Source organism: Gekko japonicus, unplaced genomic scaffold (assembly GCF_001447785.1).
Source record: "Gekko japonicus isolate JY-2015 unplaced genomic scaffold, Gekko_japonicus_V1.1 scaffold283, whole genome shotgun sequence".
Classification (NCBI taxonomy): domain Eukaryota; kingdom Metazoa; phylum Chordata; class Lepidosauria; order Squamata; family Gekkonidae; genus Gekko; species Gekko japonicus.
The window spans coordinates 664,984-684,891 of record NW_015166429.1 but is presented as its reverse complement, the minus strand read 5'-3'; the positions used below and the strand labels follow the sequence as shown (position 1 = coordinate 684,891).

Here is a 19,908-nt window from a genome sequence, read left to right as displayed (position 1 = left end):
GGACTGCTTTTGGCTCTACCATTTGGAATACATACCCTGAGTCCCTTGACTGAGATCTTGGACTGCCTTCTTTGCCTTTGATTGTGTTATTGGACCCTAGACTGTGACCAAAGAACCCCTGCTGTCAGACCCTGTTATAAATTAGGCTTGTCCTCTGCCTGGTGGCTGGAACATTAAGATGAGGAAGAACAAATTTATGGCCAAGATCTTAGGCCTAATTTATTTTCCTTTAAATCCTCAAAGGCCCAGACAATATTTTAGGCGTTATCGCAATTTACAGAGGCAGAGGGCAACACCTTCCACTAGCGAGATTCCCCTCTCAGAAGGGGAAATCCAGATCCCAATCCCCAAAACCATCTCAACCTTCCAAACAAGGTTTTTGACAATTACAGACTGCACCTGAAACAAAATCTTTCCTGCATAAAATGGGAGGAAGTTTGTCAAGACTGGTGGCAACCAGTCTTGTACCACAGCATATACCACTGTACCACTACATATAGTGTACCACTACATATAGACCATTGATACCAAAAAAATTGTGTTTTGCGCCTTTTAGAAAAAGCGGCCACAAAAATTCAAAATACAGAATCAGGCTCTTATTCTACTCCTTTTGAGGCTGTGTGGTTTCTCTTTTTAAGCTTTGTGTCTCAACAAGACCAGACAAGATGGTTATCGGATTGGACTAAAGCGATGTTAATAAACTGACTTGTCTATTTCCCTACCTGCAAAAAAAAAAAAAAAAAAGATCAGTGGGTTCTAACCATAGTATCAAAGGGTTATGCTATAAAGTTCCTCAAAGTTCCAAGTCATTCTCCACCTACAGCAATCCATCAAAACCTTCCCCTCAACTTCTTGCAGAAGTAGAAACTATATTAAACAAAAAGTCAATCATAATAGTGCCTTTGAAAGTGCAACACACAGGGTTTTACTCAAGGTACTACCTGTCAAAAACAAAGGGGACGATGAGATCAATACTCAACCTGAGAAACTTGAACAAAATTTTGTCAATTAAAAAATGCAGAATGTTATCTATTGCAGATGTCCTTCCTTCACTGTTTCCGGGTGTATGGTTTGTGACTCTAGATGCTTATTTCCATGTAAGGATCAGGCCATACTTTCAAAAATATCTCCACTTCCAATGTAGCAGTCTCTTTCTGCAATACAGTGTCTTACCATTTAGGCTAGCTACACACCAGGGTTTTCACCAAGGTCATAGCACTAGTTAGGTGTGAAATCTACCCTTTCTAAATGACTGGTTAACCATAGCAGTTTCCAAGGTAAAACTTTTATCAGATGTCCAGCTGATCCTAAAGGTCAAGTTACATGTCAACTTCAAAAAGTCAAGATTAGAAGCCACCTAAAGGGTGTTCTTTATAGGAACAATAATGAACTCCTCCAGGGTGAAGGCCTTTCTGCCCCCCCCCCGAAAATCCAAGATATATGTTTAGCAGTATTCCATTCCAGTTGCCTATGGCTGCAACCGGCCATATTCTTCCAATGCCCTCCTAGAGCTAAGGGCATCTACTACACCTGTAGTTTCATACACTTGCCTATTTATGCATAACTTGCAACTGTGGTTCCTAAGGGTCTTCAATGTCTTCTGTCAAAAAATTGAATGCCTCAAGATATGACATTCACTCCCTGTCATGGTGGACCCTTCCCCAAAATTTCTTCTCTGTTTCATTCACACACACACCAGAAGTCACTCTTACTACAGATGCTTTGCAGTCAGTTTTAGGTGTTCTTGTAGACGCCTTCTCAGTCAGCAGTGTCTGGTCCACTCACAAGAAGTCACTTCATAGAAACACCTTAGAAATTAAAGTGATTTTCCTAGCCCTGTCTGCCCTTCAATCACACCTAGTGGGAAAGAACATCCAGATAGCAACAGACAATCTAACAGCAATGTTCAGTATCAACCTACAGGGAGGCAAAGCTTCATCAATTTATGCCATTTAGCATCCAAAATATGAGAATGATGCATTCTTCATGGGTCTACAATCCAAATGGTGCACATAGCAGGAAACAGCAACCACATAGCAGGTTTCCTCAGCTGTAGTGGGTTATGTTGGGGCCATGTTCCCTTAATTACATGCCATGCCCCACAAAACACTTTCTTTAAAGCCATGATAATGTTTATTTTTAAAATTTTAATGTAGCCTTGCCACCACACCTAGGCCTGCCTACACCACCTTCTTCTTCTCCAGGCTCCAGCTGACTGGTCCACTGCATTCTCTTGTTGACCGTTCCTGCCTTCCCCTCTATTCAACAGACTCCTGGGCCCTCTTCCTTGGATGGGAGCTCTGGAGTAGGGAAGAGGGGAGGGAGGAGAGAGAAGTGAGGCATCCCTTGCCGGTCCAGGCTGCCTGCAGGTGAGGGGCCACAGCTGGGTGCTTCTTCACCTCTTCTCTGTGGCACCTGGGGGAGGGGGGAATGCATGCTCACATGCCAGCCTTATCAAGGCTTTGTTGTGTTTTGGAGGTGGGCGGTGCGCACTCCTGCCTGCCTTCTTCCTGGGACATTTCTGCGAGTGAGGCCAAAGGCAAGTGCGCTTCACCATCGGGGCTCCCTTCTCTCAGCTGGTGTGAAGGGAACTGGTTTGGCAGCACCACGGAGAGGCCCTGTGCTGAGCTCTACTCATGCCGCCCACCCGGGAAAGCCACCTGCAAGGCAAGCGGGCACCTGAGCCAGGCCGAGGTGGAATCACTGCTAGTGCTAACTCCTCAGTTCCGGCTTAGTGGTAGTAGTGATTCCACCTAGGAATCTTCAGCACATAACCTTTTAAAGTAGACGACTGACAAGCAGGTGAGCCAGAGAGAGGAGAGGAGAGCGTGGTGTGTGCTCCAGCCAGAGGTAATTAGATTAACTTTAATTTAGTCAACTTAACTGCCCTTTAAAATAAAATTGACCCCCGAAGGAAAAAATCTTGGCTATGGGCCTGCTAGCACTTCACAAGATGGAACTGAACAACTACTTTCTCTTCCTGATTTTCCATCAGTGGGACATGCCCAATATAGATCAGTTTGCAATGGACACCAACAAGAAGTGTATCCTGTTCTGCTTCCAAGCAGCCTGGCATCTCCACTCACTAGGAGACACCTTCCAGATCCCGTGGAGAGGGGACATGTTCTGCACCTTTCCCCACTCCCTCTAATATCATGGATGTTACACAAAATGAGGACAGAAAACGTGACAGGCATAGTAATAGCCCCATTCTAGCTGAGACAGGTATAGTTCCTCATGCTACTCAGAATGTCTTGAGGAAGATATGTGGTCACAAATTTTTTAAGAAACGTTTTATTTTATGAAGCCTTGCGCATCAGAATATCTTATGCCAGAGTTATTAAAATGATGAACCTGTGTGGTGTAATGGCTAAAGTGTCATACAAAAATCTTGCGAGACCAGGGTTCAAATCCCCCTTAGCCAGGAAGTTCATTTGAATGATCTTGAGTCAGTCACTCTTGTCAACCTCAGTTTACAGAGTAGTTGTGAAGATAAAGTGAAAAAAGGGAGAACATTGACGTGCTTCTTGATGGAAGGGTGGGATAAAAATATACTTGAAAAATAATTTCTAAAGAAAGACCAAGGAGGAAGACTGGCCAGCCACACAAAACACCTGAGTGAGAAGGAAAACAGCAAAGTTTGACCAAAGCCTCGTGTACTTTGTAGTGTGACAGAGATGTATGTATTATGTCCATTTCTCCTATTAAAGGTGAACACAGAAATAAGGCAGCAAAATTCAAAAACAGATATTAAAAGTAGATACAAGCATAACTTTTTAAAATGTTTCTGGAGAAAATGCACGAGTAAGGTTAGGCATTCTTTGTCTCTGTAACTGTTCTCCTCCCCTGCACAATAGATGGTGGATAGAACTCATAGGGAGGGGAGTATTAAAAATGCATGGGTATTAAATGTCTGTCCCACCTTTCTTCCACCTTGGAGCTTAGTGCAGGATTTCCCATCCAAGCACTGACCTGCTAAGCTTCAGTAAGGTTGAAGCATCTTGTGTTTTCCAATTAAGAATAACTAATGAAAAATTGCCTGCATTTGCTTCTGAGTAGAAACAGAAGTTCATTATTCATTGTTTTATTTTATGTGCTTGAATTTCAGTGGAGGACGAAAAATTACTGTGACTGGAAATGGTTTTGACATCATTCAGAAGTTTTCTGTGGAAGTCTTGGTTGAGCCTTTTGGGGATTTCTTATCAAAGAAGAGGAAGAGAAGGCAGGTACCAGATCCACAAAAGGTAACAGTTATCATTTCTTTCTAAAGAAGTATTCGCTTTTTACCTGGGATATCCAAAAGTCAATGATACGTTTCCATTCGCTTTAATGCATTCATAAGCCTGTTGAAGGCATCTCAGGAATGTTACAGTAATTTTTGATATATACACGTGAATACTAGTAATCCTACATGATGCTGAGTATTCCAAAAACAGATATAAATTTGTTTGTATCTTGTACTCTTTGCTAAATTTGGTACTCAGGAGGCTATTCTACAGCAATCAATGCATAATAAAAAGCAAAAATGAGCCAGTGAAAACCTTCACGGCAGCATGATCAGCTGCCTTGAAATTGCTAAATTGATTATAGCAGGAGTGACTAAAAGCATGCAGCAGATATGATCCAAGGCTAGTCAGCATTCACTGGGACCTCTCAGAGCTTTCAGACATTCATATTTCTGTGGGTTTGTTGGTGTAAACCATTGGTGTAATTATTGCAGATATTTTGCACTGCCAAAAGCTGAAGGGTTTTTTTAACCTTCCATCATTACTTCTGTATCAATGTATTTGTATGTTGTTTCAAAGAGAATATTTAAGGATCATATTGTTCAGTTGGAATATAAATGTCTATGTGTAGGTTCCAGAAGGCCAAATCACCTACACAAGAAGAGGCCCATACCAGGCAGGAGTTAACAGCTGTTTGGACAGAAGCAGGTGTCCGTGTTTATTTAGAAGCTATTTATTTAAAACATTTATAGGCTGCCTCTTCAGAGACCTGCTTAAGACAGCTCGCAACACAAAAGATAAACATAAAATCATTAAAATTAACATCCATTAAAACCAGCCTATAGAACAGGGAAGCATAAAAGTGCATAAAAGCACGAAAAAGGTGATTTCAGATGTCAAATGCCAATAGCAGGTGAATGCCAATAGCAGGCTTGATTAGATTAGGTGTGATATGCAGAGGAGTAGTAGGTGTGGAGATACCAGTTTTGGTAATGAGACAGGAAACATAGGTCTCAATTCCATCCAGGAGGATTCAGTCCAGGAGGATGCAAAGAATAAATTGATATAAGTCTGATATTAGAAACCAGAACATTCAGTTGGTGACCTAAGAGTAGCAGTGCTCTTACAAAGAAATTTCAAAGTGAGGTTAGAAAGAGAGGCTGCTGAATTGCAATTGATAATGAACCTCAAGACAATGCATCCTTCTGGACTGAATTGAGAACTAGTTTTCCTGTCTCATTACCAATGTGCGCTCTTATCATTTGGCATCTGCACTCCACTCTCCAAGGTATAAGGACGTGTTTTAATTCCTAATCAGGGTCTTTTTGGAAGAAAATAAATCCAGATAGGAACAGAGAAATTCAGAATAAGGCAAAATAATCTCATCGTACATTGTGCTTGTCAGAAGAATCCACCCTCCTTCCCTCCGAAAAAGAAGAAGAATGAAAAGTACGCGGACGGAGAGTGATTTCTGCAAAGCGTACTTTATTCGATCCGGAACAAGACAACTTTGGCCGGCTAGCAGGCCATCTTATATTCCCCGAGAAACCGCCACCCAAAACACACACACCCACTTCCCAATAGGTTATTTACAGTACCCGAGAGTCCCATAGGCTCTCGGCCGGGAACCTAGCCCCCTGATTGGAGCGGGCTAGGATCCGCATCGTCCATTGTCTCTTGGAGCAAAGCTCGACATTTGTGCCTGACCGCGTGGAGTCAAAGCAGGCCACGTGGTCTGGACTGAATACATTACACACCTCCCCCCTTGGTCCGCAATGCACGCACAGACAAAGTCCTTCAGGTGGGCAGGTAACTTCCTGGTGCGGGTAGAGCTGTGAAGTTCGGGACCTGTTGTGGCCTCCACCCCTGCAGCCCTCAGAGGCGAGCTAGCCGAAAGAGGCGCTGGAGGCGGCAGTGCCGGCGTCCTCGGTGTCTCTGGAAGAGGTGACTCGGGTTCGACCAAGGGAAGAGGCCGGGGCTCGGCCGCCGGTGGTTGTGTCCAGGGTGAGGTCTCCAGGGCCTCGGCCATGTCCAAGTCCTCGGGGTCCAATGGCATCGTCCGGCAGCGTAGCTGGTCGATGTGCCGGTGTAGAATCTGCCCATCTTCATACAAGACCTCATACAATCTTGGGCCCTTAACTCGTATGACTTGTGCCGGAATCCAGGCTGGTCCCCGGGCGTAGTTCCATGTGTACGCGGGATCCTTCGGGAAGAAACCCCTGGCTGCCACTACACCCCTCCCCCCTTGGTCCACAACACACCCACAAATAAAGTCCTTGAGGTGTGCCGGTGCTTTCCTGGTGCGGGCAGAGCGGCGAAGTTTGGGGGGCCGTGGCTGGAGCCGCCGCTGATGTACTAGGTGGAGTGCTGGCCGGGGGCAGCGTAGCAGGGTCCGATGATGGCGCCCCACTGGTAGTGGGGTTGTTGTCCTTGTGGGTGCCAGAGGGAAGGTGAACGAGCGTTGCTGTTGGCGGTGCTGCCATGGGTGACGGCTGTGGTGGCGCTGAGGCTTCTGGGGCATCCTGGGTCTCATATTCTTCAGGGTCCAAGGGCAGCATCTGCCAGCTCAGCTGGTCAGTATGGTGGTGTAGGATTTGCCTGTCCTCACTGCAGACCTCGTACGATCTTGGCCCCTTGATTCTTACCACTTGAACCGGAATCCAGGCTGGACCCCATGCATAATTTTTGGCGTACACGGGATCCTCTGGAAAAAATCCCCTAGCTGCTTCATGAGATTCAGTGGCCGGTGCTTCTTCAGGAGTGTGGTCTGGGTGGAGGCAGTCCAGCCGGGTCGTTAGGCGGTGATCTAGGAAGAGTTCTGCCGGGCTGTGCCCCGTCGTGGTGTGGGGTGTAGTTCACTGGCCAAAAAGAAAGGCAGCCAGCTTATAGTCCCAGTCCTTTGAGTCCAAGCAGCGGGGTGCGTCTTTGGTCATCCTGACCATGCGCTCCACTTGGTTGTTGGTCACAGGATGGAAGGGGGCAGACCTGACATGGCGGATCCCGTAGTACCGGGTGAAATCCTGGAACTCGCTGGACGTGAACGCCATCCCGTTGTCCATGACTAATGTGTTGGGGATGCCCTGCGCACTGAAGATCCGCCACATAGCCCGGATCACCGCTTTGGAGGAGGTGGAGTTCACAGGGACTACCTCCAGCCACTTGCTGTAGGCATCCACCAGGATGGTGAAGAGTTGCCCCTGGAATGGTCCCACAAAGTCCAAGTGCAACCTTGACCAAGGGCGGTGGGACGATTCCCAGGCTCATTCTGGGGCCCAGCGTGGCCCTGGACCTTTGCAAAAAAGTCCATCCGCTCGACAAATTTTGTTGGTTTGGGAGCCAGGTGGTCCGAAATTGCCTTGACCAAAGTGGTGTATGACTCATCTTTGGTCAGCCGGGGCACTATCAGGTCCTTCAGTAGAAGATGGGCCTCCATACCACAGTGCCGGAGGAGGTATGCCTTCTTCTTACCCGGATCGGTTACATCGTGGATGGTGAAATGGCTCTCGAGGGTCTCCAGCCAGGTTTCCCATTGCGATGCTTGGGAGATGTCAAAAGCAGGGAGGCTCTCGGATGCGGCAGCCATCTTACAATTCCACATGGGGGAGATGCTCGGGAACAGTGGCAGCGATCGTTGGCGAGGAGCGGTGCGGTGCTGCTCTCGGAGTCAGCGGTGTGATGCTCGGTGCTGGGAGCGGTGCGATGAGCGGCAACCGGAGATGCGGCACGAGGCGAAGCAGCATGCGGTGATCTCGGCGCAGAGACTCAATGCAGTGCTCGGTTCGTGGTCTCCGTTCAGGGGAGGATGAATTCCATCCTCATCGCCAGTGAAAAGTACTGAGACTGATGAGTGATTACAGCGCTCATACTTTTATTAGTGCAGAACAAGACAACTTTAACTGACTCGCAGGCCAGCTTATATTCCCAGTGAAATCACCACCCAAAACACACCCCCACACCGTGATAGGCTATTTACAGTGGCCGAGAGCTCCACAGGCTCTCGGCTGGGAGCCTAGCCCTCTGATTGGTGCAGGCGAGGATCCGCATAGTCCATTGTTCTCATGATCGAAGCTCATGTGGAGCCCTAGTCTGCCATGCACTCGGGACTAGATACATTACACCATGGCAATATGGAAACAGCAGGGACCAAATGAGCCCTGAAAGAATGAAGCCTCCTCAGGACTGTACAACCTGGTGAAAGTAGGAGACCTTGCCACTGATGTAACTGGCAAGTACTACGAGCATGGGAATGGGGACGAATGAGTATCAGAACTTCCCAGCTATTTAAAATCTGGCTGGCTGAGGCTATGGAAGGATAAGCTCTGTCTTCTTACAGACTGTGAGAGCATGAAGAGGAGAAAGCTGCAGAATGACTACCTCTCCCTTTTCCTTGCCTGTGGTCACGTCTGAAGCAATAGAGAGCCCTTGGTAATCCTGGCTGGGTAGCCTCAGAGGCAGAGACAGTAGGTTGAATGGATATGTTTAGAAGCATCCTTCCACTGAAGTCATGTTTACCTTGTAGGTACCCAAAATACAAGCAATCTTACTTGCTGTACTTGCACGCACACTACAGTTGCCTCCTAAGAATATCAAAATGTTTTCAAACATGATACAATGTGAATCTAGGTAAGGCAGAAGTGATGATGGTCTGTAAGGGATTGCCATGGATGGGATCGCTTGGTCCATACTAGATGGTGTTGAACTGAAACTGACAACCTCAGACAAGAGCTTAGGGCATGGGTGTCGAACTCACTTGTTATGAGGGCCAGATCTGACATAAATGAGACCTTGTTGGGCCGGGCCATGTGTGTTATAAAATGTAATGCCAGGTAGCAGAGATATAAACTTTATAAAGGACACAAACACAAAGGGGTTTTTTTTTAACTTAAAATAAAAACATGCTTAAAACATTAGCTCTGTAAGCTGCAAACCTACTTTTGATTCATTAACATTTACCACAGAAATCTCATGCTCAGAGTTCTGAGTCTAGGACCCAGGTTAAAACATGAAATGGCTGAGTGATTAAGAGAGTCTGGTGAAGCAAGCTATGATGCAGCAGCAGCAGCAGAACTGGAAGCAGGAGATAGTCAGTTCCACTGCGGGCCTGATGGAAGCCCTCCGGGAGCCTGATCTGGCTCCCGGGTTGCATGTTTCACACCCTTGGCTTAGGGGTTTTGTTGAATTCTGCATCATTGGTAGACTGTAAATAATTGCAGTAGCAAAGAGTGGTTTCTTTTTTTTCCATTTGCACTTGTTGTGGAAACTGGTTCCCCTCCTGGAATCCACTGATCTGACTATACTGATCCATGCTTCATGGTTGAATTATTGCAATGCACTCTATCTGGAGTCACCATAATAAATTATTTGAAAGCTTCAGTTGTTACAGAATATGGTTGTTCACGTGTTGGAGAAAACCTTACTGCCATCATGAAACAGTTTCATTTCATTGGTCACCCATTTGCTTCTAAGTCCAATTTAAGGAGGTGTTGATTTCCCTTTATCTTCTTTTTGGCTAAGGAGCCCCTTTTTGCTTTTTCTTCTTTGTTTTTCTCTGGCTGTCTCACCCATTTGTTTGAATGTACACTGTTAGATGCTGAACCAGCCTAGGGAAGTGAGAAGAGAGACAAAAATCATTTTTGTTCTGGTTTGATAATGGCACACAAGAGACTGATGGTCATTCAAAATAGCAAACTGTTTTATTTAACTTTGAGAGGAGAATGTCAGGTTGGAATCAGGTGTACGACTTATGAAGTGAACTTACAACTGGAATGAGGTAACTTCGTATACAAATAAATGCCAGATAATTTGACACAAAGAAGTAATTGTTTCTGTTATTCAGACAGGTCTTTAAAACTTGCAGAGAGAGATTTCTTTGCCATTTTTTCTTATATAAACTAGCATAAGCTTCTTGATCGAACAGACACTAAAGTTGATGAAGGCAGGGACATTCAAACAAGTTCCAGTTTCCTTCCTTATCCATAGGCTAGGGATCACCCCCGTCTTGTAGGAGCTATTTCCTACTTAGGGATGGGCTAAGGGATGGGCTACGGTTCCTATTTCCCTAACTCAAGATCCTTCTTGATCCTCTCCTTCAGACAAGATAGGGATCATCCCCCTTTCCTAGAAGCTATTTTCCTCAAGCTTGAATGGGGATCCTTCTTGATCCTCTCACTCCCTTAGCCTTCTTTCTCAGCCAGTTGTCAGTTCTTAACAGGCCCGTAGCTAATGCAGTGCCCATGGGGCCCGGCCTCCTCACGTTTCTTCTCAGCCACCTCCCTGCCGGGCTGTCCCCGAAGTGCCTCAACTCGCCACCTGTGCCCTGCGCTGCCTCCAACCTGGCTGTCCGACAACTGAGCTCCTTGGGCACTCCAGAGAAGTGGAATCCTTCATCCCCAGAGCTACCTTCCGACACTCCCCTCCCCTTTAAACTCAGCCAAATTGTTGCCACCTCCTGCCGGCTTCTCTTCCTCACCATCCACCCTCTCTTAACCACAGGACCAGTCTCTGCACTCCAGCCTGCGTGTGGCTGCTTTAAAAACTGCCTGCCTCCCCCACCACCACCCGAGTCTCCCCAACAAGTCCCGTGGGAGTTTTTCTAAGGGAGCTGCGGAGAGTGCGCACCAGAGACACCAAGGGGCAACTCTTTACCTGCACTCTGAGCTGCCCCCGTGGCATGCACTCCCTCCCGGCTTCCATGACTAGAGGCGACACGCCGGGCGGGGGAGGAGTGGAGGAGGACGCCCACTGCCGCCGCTGCTGCCACTGCCGCCACTGCCACCATCTTCCTCAACTACCCCCCACCCCCACCTGCTTCATCCTCCCGCCCAGCAAAGTAGCCGAGAGAGCATGTGACCTGCCGCCGCTGCCGCCGGAGAGTTACTTGAAACTTTTGGTTAAATTAGCTGCCGGCCCCCCATGGCCCCCTCCCAAAAAAGTCCCTAGCTATGGGGCTGGTTCTTAACTGCCCGTCCTAACTGACTCTCTCAACTGAAGAATTCCATTTGAATCCCCTGTTACTCAAGATTCTCAGACCAGGTTACAGCATTAACCATTTACTGTCCCATCACATTCTCCAATTATGAACCTGTGTACCACCTCAGGTCCTTAGAGTCTCCACCTGTTTGAAGCCCTGTATCAAAACCATTCATCAGACCAATTTCCAGATCTCTGAAACAATATTTTGGAGGAGGGCCCCTTCTTTGTCGCTGTTCTGTAAGCATTGTAATTGATAGTGGATGTGGCTATTGCCAGTATTTGAAATTTTGTGTAACTTTGTTTTAAGGTCTAGTTATTAGCTCCAGCTAGTGTTGTAAGCTACCTTAATTTACCATTTACAGCACAAAAGCCAGGATTAAAAGGTTTTATTACATAAATAGATTCTTTCCTGCTATATATATTTTCAGTCTCTCAGAATTTTAACTGTGTTTTCTAAATTGATGCCCCATATAGCAGGATCTGAGGTTTGTCACATTCTGAAGATCTTTTTTAATGGCTCCCTAGGCTGTAGACCACCATACATCATCATTAGTTATTAATTTGTTTGTTTATAGTCTGCCTTTCTCAGTCAGACTCAAGGTGTATATCAATACAGTCAATAGGATGGGATGTCCAATAAGCAATGTAATAGGATTAAGATGTTGAAAGTAAAACCAAGTAAAATCTTGCACAAGGAGGGAAAAAAGCATATTAAACGATGCAGAAATTACATGGTAGGATAATACATACAGCAACAGATAGTACAGGGGTATAATCCACAGTTGCTTTCCCTTTATTAAAGCGTTCTTTTGGAATGAATTCTGTTGTAATAAAGCCCTATTACCTTTGTAAAAATGCCCTCTTGAATAATGCAAGACACAGAAAGTACTCCATCTTTCTGTGTTATATCTCTGAGGGTGCCAGTCACAGCTACTGGTGAAACGCCAGGTCCTAGAATGCCAAGACCACGGCCATACAACCCAGAAAATCTACAACAGCCAATTTTGCATAGTTTGTGAAATGCCAGGAGACAGGGAGACTCCCTGTCCTCACCAGGTGCGCCATTCTATAATGTGGGGTCACAACAGAAAATGCACCTGTATGGGCAGTTATCAATCTTGTCCAGTTGCAGAGTGGAACCTGCAGAATCCCTGCTCAGATGAGCAAAGCTGTGGCTATGCAAAAAAGATACTCCAGATTTATTCATTGTGATGACCTTATTGGGTCAACAGTGAAACTCAGATTTGGACTCCAATTTTAAATGTGTCACTAGCATTCAGAAATATGATGTCAAGTCTTCTGTTTGTACACTGGAATGTATCCACCTTTCATAATCTCTCAAAAATAAACCATTCATATTTAGACTGCAGAGTTGCTTTGTTTGCTTTGCGGCTTGAGAAACAAAACTGATCTGCGCTGAGTAATTTCACCAACTTAAAAAGGGAGAAAATATCAGATGCTACCCAAGAATATAAAAAGCTAGCAGAAAGTGACAACTGACATTGTTGTATTTGCTTCATTAAGTAATAAATGACATACTTTCTGTATTAAATGACATATTCTAATCAAATCTAATATTCCATTTTGTTTTTCAGTTTGATGGAACAGTTATCTCCAAATTGAATGACACAACAATAGTCTTCTTATCTCCATCAGTTGTGGAGGATCCAGAAAACTATAGAATTGCTACCCTTATTAAAATGGATGGGTATGAAGAGACATTGCAAGATCCTTTGCAATATTTTCCTGATCCAACCTTTGAAAACTTCACAGATGGTGTCAAGAAGCAAGTCAACAAGCTGATTCATGCAAAGGTAAATGTGTCAAGAAAAAGAATTAATAAGCCCTGCTTTTTGCTTAGCCCTTCCCTATTTTTATTGGATGTTGCTCTGTATAAACTTAGTTTGATGCATAAGAAGCTAGCATCATGTAGTGGTTTAAGAGTTGGACTGGGATCTAGGAAACCCACACTGAAATCCTCACACAGTCACAGAAGCTTGCTGGATGACTTTGGGCCAGTCAATTGCTCTCAGCTTAATCTGCTTCACAGGATTGTTATGAGGATAAAATGGAGAAGGGGAAAATGTTGTAAGCTGCTTTGGGTGCTCATTGTGGAGAAAAGTGGGGTATAAATGAAGTAAATAAATAAAGGAAGGCTGTGTTCATTTTGACTGTTTGGAAAACTGGTTGTATGAGGATTAAAGGGGGGGAAACACTCTGCCTTCTTAAATCTGAAATTTGATGTCTTTCAAGCCATTTTCAGACAAGTTGAGAGCTGCTTTGTACCTCCTATTGCCTCAGTGAAAAGGTGTTGGGCATTGTACATGAAGACCCTCTCCTTGTCTTGTAAGAGCAGCTTGTTTATATAAAAGAACAGTTTATTTTTTTATGTCAACTACCTGAAGATGTTTCTTCCCTTTTACACACAGATACCAAGCCTAGCTCTAGCCCTTTAATATAAAATTGTATACAAGATTAATGTCCTAATCATTAAGTGTCTAAGCCACCTTCCCCCTCCAATACCCATGCACCAGGAAAATGTCTTATTCTGTTTTTTCCCCTGTCTAGGGCAGTAATCTGAACAAAGCCATGACGATTGAAGAGGCTCAAGCATTTGTGGGAGAACAACCCTGCATCATAAAAACCCTGACTGAGAAGGATTTATACTGTGAACCACCCGAAGTGCAGCCCCCTCCAAAGAGAAGGCAGAAGAGAGATACAGTTAATAACCTGCCAGAATTCAGCGTATGTCACATTTGTCTGTGTTTTTAGCAACAGATACAAAGGGCAGTGCACAGAATATCTTGCTTTAAGTGGCCCTAATAAAGAGTCGTCCTTTCCACATGATTGATGTTTCCCCAGAGCATTTGTAGAAGAAAACCAGTCTGCCACTGGCCAGTTCTTATCTTGGAGCAGAATGCATTCAGACAAGCAGGTCTTTCCTTTTGCTAAGAGCCAGGCAGCACTGGCCCCTTTAGCTTGATTCTTTTATATTCGAAGCCCAAAGCGCGCACACACTGCAGTGCCATCACCTGGGGAATCCGCTAGCATTTGAGGGGGGGAATTATGATTACAATAGAGTGTTTACCCAAGTGCGAGAGCGTCCCCCAGTTGACATCATTACATTGGGCACAAGGGAGCTGTTTGAGGGCAGGGCTCCCCCCACCAGCCCTGTGGATGGTGGCGGATTGAAGCCCCTGAAAGTGGGGGAAACCCCACGGCTCCCAGTGGTATGGCAACCCTATTACACAACCCCTGGGACATGGGCCAACAGCAGCATACCAGATCATTTGACTTGGCACCCAGGCCAACCATCTGAGGCAAGAGCAGCACCACTGGGGCCAGTGGTATGGGGAAGGCATAGCTTGTGCCTGTCATCACCTCTCCCACATTTAGGACAGAGCCAACATCCATCTGTGCCCTCCTTTCCCTTCCTCTTTGTTAGTTATTCTTAATTCTTATGCAGTAATCATTAATGAGTGAATGAAATAGTTACCCAAAGCCCTGGGATTCTACCAGAAGATTATTTATTTATGTGAAATGCTAATAAATAATGTTGTTTACTCTAGATTAGGAAATGGATTTATGTGGGAACTAGGAATTTGATTGGCTATATTATATATAGTCGTCTGCTAGCATATGAACCTAGGTGTCCACTCTGGTCATCTTCAGTGGACCTGCTTTGGGTGTCTCCCCCCCCCCATCTCATTGGATGGGTGGCATCCCAAGAAAGAGCCTTCTTGGGCATGGCACCAAAACATTCAAACTCCCTCTCTAGGGAAATTTGTCTATCTCCCTCTATTGTTGTCTTCTGCCAGCAGGTGAAGATTTTGTTTGGCGTTCCTTCACTGTTATTGGCCCTCTTCCCTGGTTTTGTTGTGTTTGTGTATTTATATGTTTTAGTGAATTGTTTAAATATTTTATATATGATCATAATTTAAAAGCTGTTTTAATGTCTTGCTGTTTTAATGTTTTTAATGATTTGATGTTTGCCTCCTTGGAGACCCTATTTGAGTGGAAAGGCAGTATGGAAGTGTTTTAAATGAATTAAATAGAGGGGAGAGGGAATTCATAAGACTAAGTATTGTTAAGTCTAGTGCCATTCTAGGAACACTTTCCCAGGAATAACCCTTATTGAATAGAGCTGTGGGATTCTGAGTAGACCTGCTTAGGACTACTCTTGTTGTCTGATCTGGTTCTGTGTTAGCCTTCTAAGTTTAAATATTTATTTAGGTGAAATTTGGCTTCAAAGAATGGGTCCTAGGAAGAGTGGAATATACCCAAGTGAGTGACATACCACTGAGCCTGATTTTGCCATTAGTAATGATTCCCATGGTGGCCATTATCATCATCTCAATCTATTGCTACAGGTAAGATGTGGTTTTCCATCATCAGACCTTGCTTAAAACTGTGCAGGTGAAAACTGCTTTGTTTGGAGGAAAGCAAGAGTAGAATTAATGTAATGACTGTGTGTGATTCGGACTTGCTCCTCTGAACATCAGCACTTGCTTGAAAATGCAATATTGTATCTTGTAGCTTCAAAATATTTCTAGCATAATTTTCTCATCTTATGTCTCAGAGCTATGTATATTTTTGTGCAAACAGAGTTATATGCTAAACTAAAGAGAAGGCTGTATGGATGAATATGCTTAGCATTTCTGCCTAAGTGCCTTTGAAGTGGTAAAATACTGAACTATGCAGCTTAACATACAATTTTTGAAGGGTATATGTGTCTGCGTGCATGGTATTGTGTACCAGAAGAAAGAGCATCTACTACTCACTAGCATAACTTCAAAGTGAAGGGCCAATTCTGGTTTAGTGTTTTCCTCTGTAGAACAAGTGGTTAGCATTACACTGAATACAAAATGTATGTAAGTTTTCCAGAAAATAATTGTAGTTAAACAAGCAGGGGACCCATAAGGATTTTCAGGGGGCATCTCATTTTCTCTCCCACTCTCTCTCCCCAACCCCTCCTGCTTCCTTCTCTCCTTCCCACTCACCAGCCAAGCATACCTTTATTTGCCCCTGTCTTCCGTTTTCCCGGTACCTGGGAAAACTGTGGCCCAGTTGCACACCAGACTGGGCCCTGTATTCCCTTTCTACACTATTTCCTCTTTTCCTCCTTCTGGCAACCCCCATATCCTCACCTTTCACTGCTTCCTTCTCACCTTCCTACTTTCTGCCTTCCTACTTTTATCTACCTCCCCATCTTCTGCTGTATTTATTATTTAATTATTTCATTTATGCCCCAAACCAGGGGGCCCATAGCAGCCTCTCTGAAGAGGCTGAACAAATATTTGTCAGAGATGCTTTAGGCTGGTCCTGCATTGGGCAGGGGGTTGGATTAGATGGTCTGTATGGCCCCTTCCAACTCTATGAATCTATGATTCTCCTCTCCTCCATTTTTCTTTCACAACAACCCTGTAAGGTAGCATAGGCTGAGAATTTGTAACTGGCCTGATGTCACCCAGCAAGCATCCACAGGAGAGTGATGATTTGAAACTGGGACTCCTAGAGCCTAGTCTGAAATTTTAACCACTGTTCCACACTGGCTTTTTCTGGTGATGGGGGTTGCTGTTGAACAGTAGCATTCATTTCTTAAAGTTATAGGTGCTGCTTCTATTATTGGGGGGTTAACATGCCAATGTTTGGAGGATTTTTACACATACACACACACGTGTGTGTGTGTGTGTATGATTTTTTTGCTCACCTGTGATGTTTTTCAGGTCAGTAGAAAGAACTGATTTGTCTGTTCATGCCTCCAGTTTCTGGATTTAAGTATCCACATATTTGGCCTTGTTGAGAATTAGATTTATTGAAGATACTAGATTTCTACTTTTTTAGCATCAGAATTACATGTTGATTTTACACGAGGTTCCATAGAGGAAAACTGTTTTATAAGAATAATTTTAAAGGGAACAAACGTTTTAAAAGGGAAAGCTGTTTTGATTTCAGTCCTGGTGTTGAAATTTCTACAAGTTGTTTTAACATTGCACCTAAACAGAACCAATATGCTATGGGTTGCTTCAAATGTAGTAACCACAGGAGACCCATGTGCTGAAATTGGTTCCAGTTAACTCCTAAAAACACCCAGTCAGAAAAAATGCCAAGAGTGAACTCACTGATCATTGGAGTAGTAGTGAAACCAGGGCTTTTTTGTAGTGGTAAAAAGGTAAAGGTTCACTTGCTCGAAAGCCAGTCGAATCCGACTCTAGGGTTGCGGTGCTCATCTCCGTTTCAAAGCCGAAGAGCCAGCGCTGTCCGAAGACATTTCCATGGTCATGTGGCCAGCATGACTAAACACCAAGGCGCATGGAACGCTGTTACCTTCCCACTGAAGTGGTACCTATTTATCTACTTGCAATTTCTTGCTTTCGAACTGCTAGGTTTTGTAGTGGTACTCACTGGTAATGACTACCGGCACCTTTTGGGGATGGGGGCTCTCCAAAGTCCTGAAAGAGGAATTGGTGGAAATCAGTTCAACCTTATATATAAGTAGACACCTTTTTAAAAAAAATAAAATTGAATGAATTAAATTACAATTCAAGCAATTGAAAAGCAGCATTAACCTGGTCATTAAGAACCATATTGATAAAAAGTAACCCCTGTCAGAGTAAGCTAATAAACAACTATAAAAAGAGCCAGTGGCAATTACAAGTCAACTTCATTCGACATCTGGTAGTTCCTTTGCATAAACAGTGTTCCTGAACATTGATACATTCACTTCCTTGGAGCAGATTTTTCAGTCAGTCTTTGATTCAATAAAACGGACTGAGCAATGCTGATTTTGTGCCACCTTAAACATTTGGCCTGTTGTTTTCCTGTTTCTTCTATCTTTCTTTGGCATTAAAAGATCAAGAGGAAAAAAGACAGTGCTTCTAAAGATCCCTCTGGCTTCTTGTTCAGCTCTGTTGTAAAATGATTTATTTTTGCAGGCCATAACTTTTCTGTACTCTCTGTTTCTATTCCTTATAGACGGAAAAGTCAGCAAGCAGAACGAGAATACGAAAAAATTAAATCACAACTTGAAGGCTTGGAGGAAAGCGTCAGAGACCGGTGCAAAAAGGAATTTACAGGTATGACTGATGCCCAGTTCCTTGCAGGCCCTCCAGAGAAATTACAAGATGTGCTGTACTTCTGCCACTGTCTGCCTTAAACTGTCTACTGAGGATACACAGGAGGCGCAACTGTTCTTGATTACAATACACAGTGCATAGGCTTCAAGCAATTAGATGCAAAGGCCATCAATAAAAAAGAGTGCTTAAAAGAATCTGATGAGATTTTCAATGTGAAAGGAAAGTAAGTACCAGCAACTAAATTGGCAGTTGGGGAATATCATGCGTCTTCATCCTGACGTGCTTCTGCTAGTGTTGTAAGCTGATTGTGCCGCAGTAAGGAAATCACACTGTTAATTTTTTAATCTGATCCTAATACTTGGCAGTAAAGTTCAAATACAGTTTAATTTTTATGTAAGTAATAAGGCAGATATGTGTAGAAATCTGGTAAAGTATAACTAGAGAGATACATTCCTCTTTTTTGCAATTTTTGGAATGAGAGCACATAATCATATTGATTTCAGTGCTTTGGAAGCAAGCTCAGTTGTATGCAGGGTCTGGTTGTTTTTTGTGTTTAAGGTATAAAAGTGCTTGTACAGATCATGCCACCATTGAAAATTATTTGTCTGAATCATTAATATACAAACCTAGTTCTTTTTTTTCTTTTAATCCCCTGAAAACAGGGTAGCTTTATTAATTTTTGTTACACCTACGTGACTACAGAAAGGAAAAAATAGGAAAGGGGGGGGAGAGAAAGGGGGGGAAGGGAAAAAAAATAACAAACTGAAATAACAAACCCCAGAATACAGACAGTACAAAAGAAAAGGAACCCACACTATAACTAAAAACCCAAGAAAGGAAGGTCATTAACAGTTAGTATACAGTTAGTCATAAAAAATTAAAGCTTTCGTTTAAGTCAATGAATTAAGGAGATTAGTGAGTCCATTTTAGTAAATGTCTAATTTCTTCTCAGTATGCACAAAGATTTCATCCAGTTCGTTCATAAATCTTTTAGATCATAAGAGCTACTTGGCAACTCTTAGTCGTAAATCATATGCCTCTCTGGCCGTGCCTCCTTCTGCTCCTACTAGGTCTCCATCCGTCTCTTCCAGGCTGGCTGCCTGGCCTCCACCGTCTTGCTGCTCTTCCTCTTTTGATCCGAAAAACCGCTTCAACCATTCTTCTGCTTTGGACACCAAGTCGATTTTTTCTCTTTTGTCTTTGTATTTGAACTGCACCCCCTCTGGAAAAAGCCAGGCATATTGAATCTGGTTGATCTGAAGTGTTGAGATAAGCTCTTTATATGCTTTTCTTTTCTGTCGGACCTCAAATGGAACGTCCTTTAGGACCCTGATGTTTGCTGATCCCAGTTGTAGGGGTTTGGTTGCTGTCGCTTTAAGAATATCATCTCTTGTCTGTCGTCGGAGAAATTTGACAACAATCTCGCCCGGCAAGTTGTTTTGTTTGATATATTTAGAGTAGGATCGATATTTCACCTCGATCTCTGCATGCGCTTCAGCCGGTGTACTGCCGAGCGATAAAACGATTAGCTCAGCTGCCACATCTTTCAAAATTTCTCCTGCCATTTCAGCCACCCCTTGGAATCTGAGAGTTTTGTTTGCTTTTTCCATTTGTAGGTTCAGTAGCTTCCTCTC

At 44.0% G+C, this 19,908-nt stretch overlaps 1 protein-coding gene across 1 annotated transcript in view; it reads left to right on the top strand.

Annotated features, from left to right (window-relative positions):
* PLXNB2 (plexin B2) overlaps positions 1 to 19,908 on the top strand; it is a 147,918-nt gene that overhangs the window by 78,833 nt on the left and 49,177 nt on the right. Inside the window, exons 11-15 of the mRNA XM_015411815.1 lie at positions 4,109 to 4,244; positions 12,794 to 13,012; positions 13,767 to 13,943; positions 15,432 to 15,568; positions 18,174 to 18,274. Of these exons, the coding sequence (XP_015267301.1) occupies positions 4,109 to 4,244; positions 12,794 to 13,012; positions 13,767 to 13,943; positions 15,432 to 15,568; positions 18,174 to 18,274 (770 nt within the window). The remainder of the gene's footprint in view (positions 1 to 4,108; positions 4,245 to 12,793; positions 13,013 to 13,766; positions 13,944 to 15,431; positions 15,569 to 18,173; positions 18,275 to 19,908) is intronic.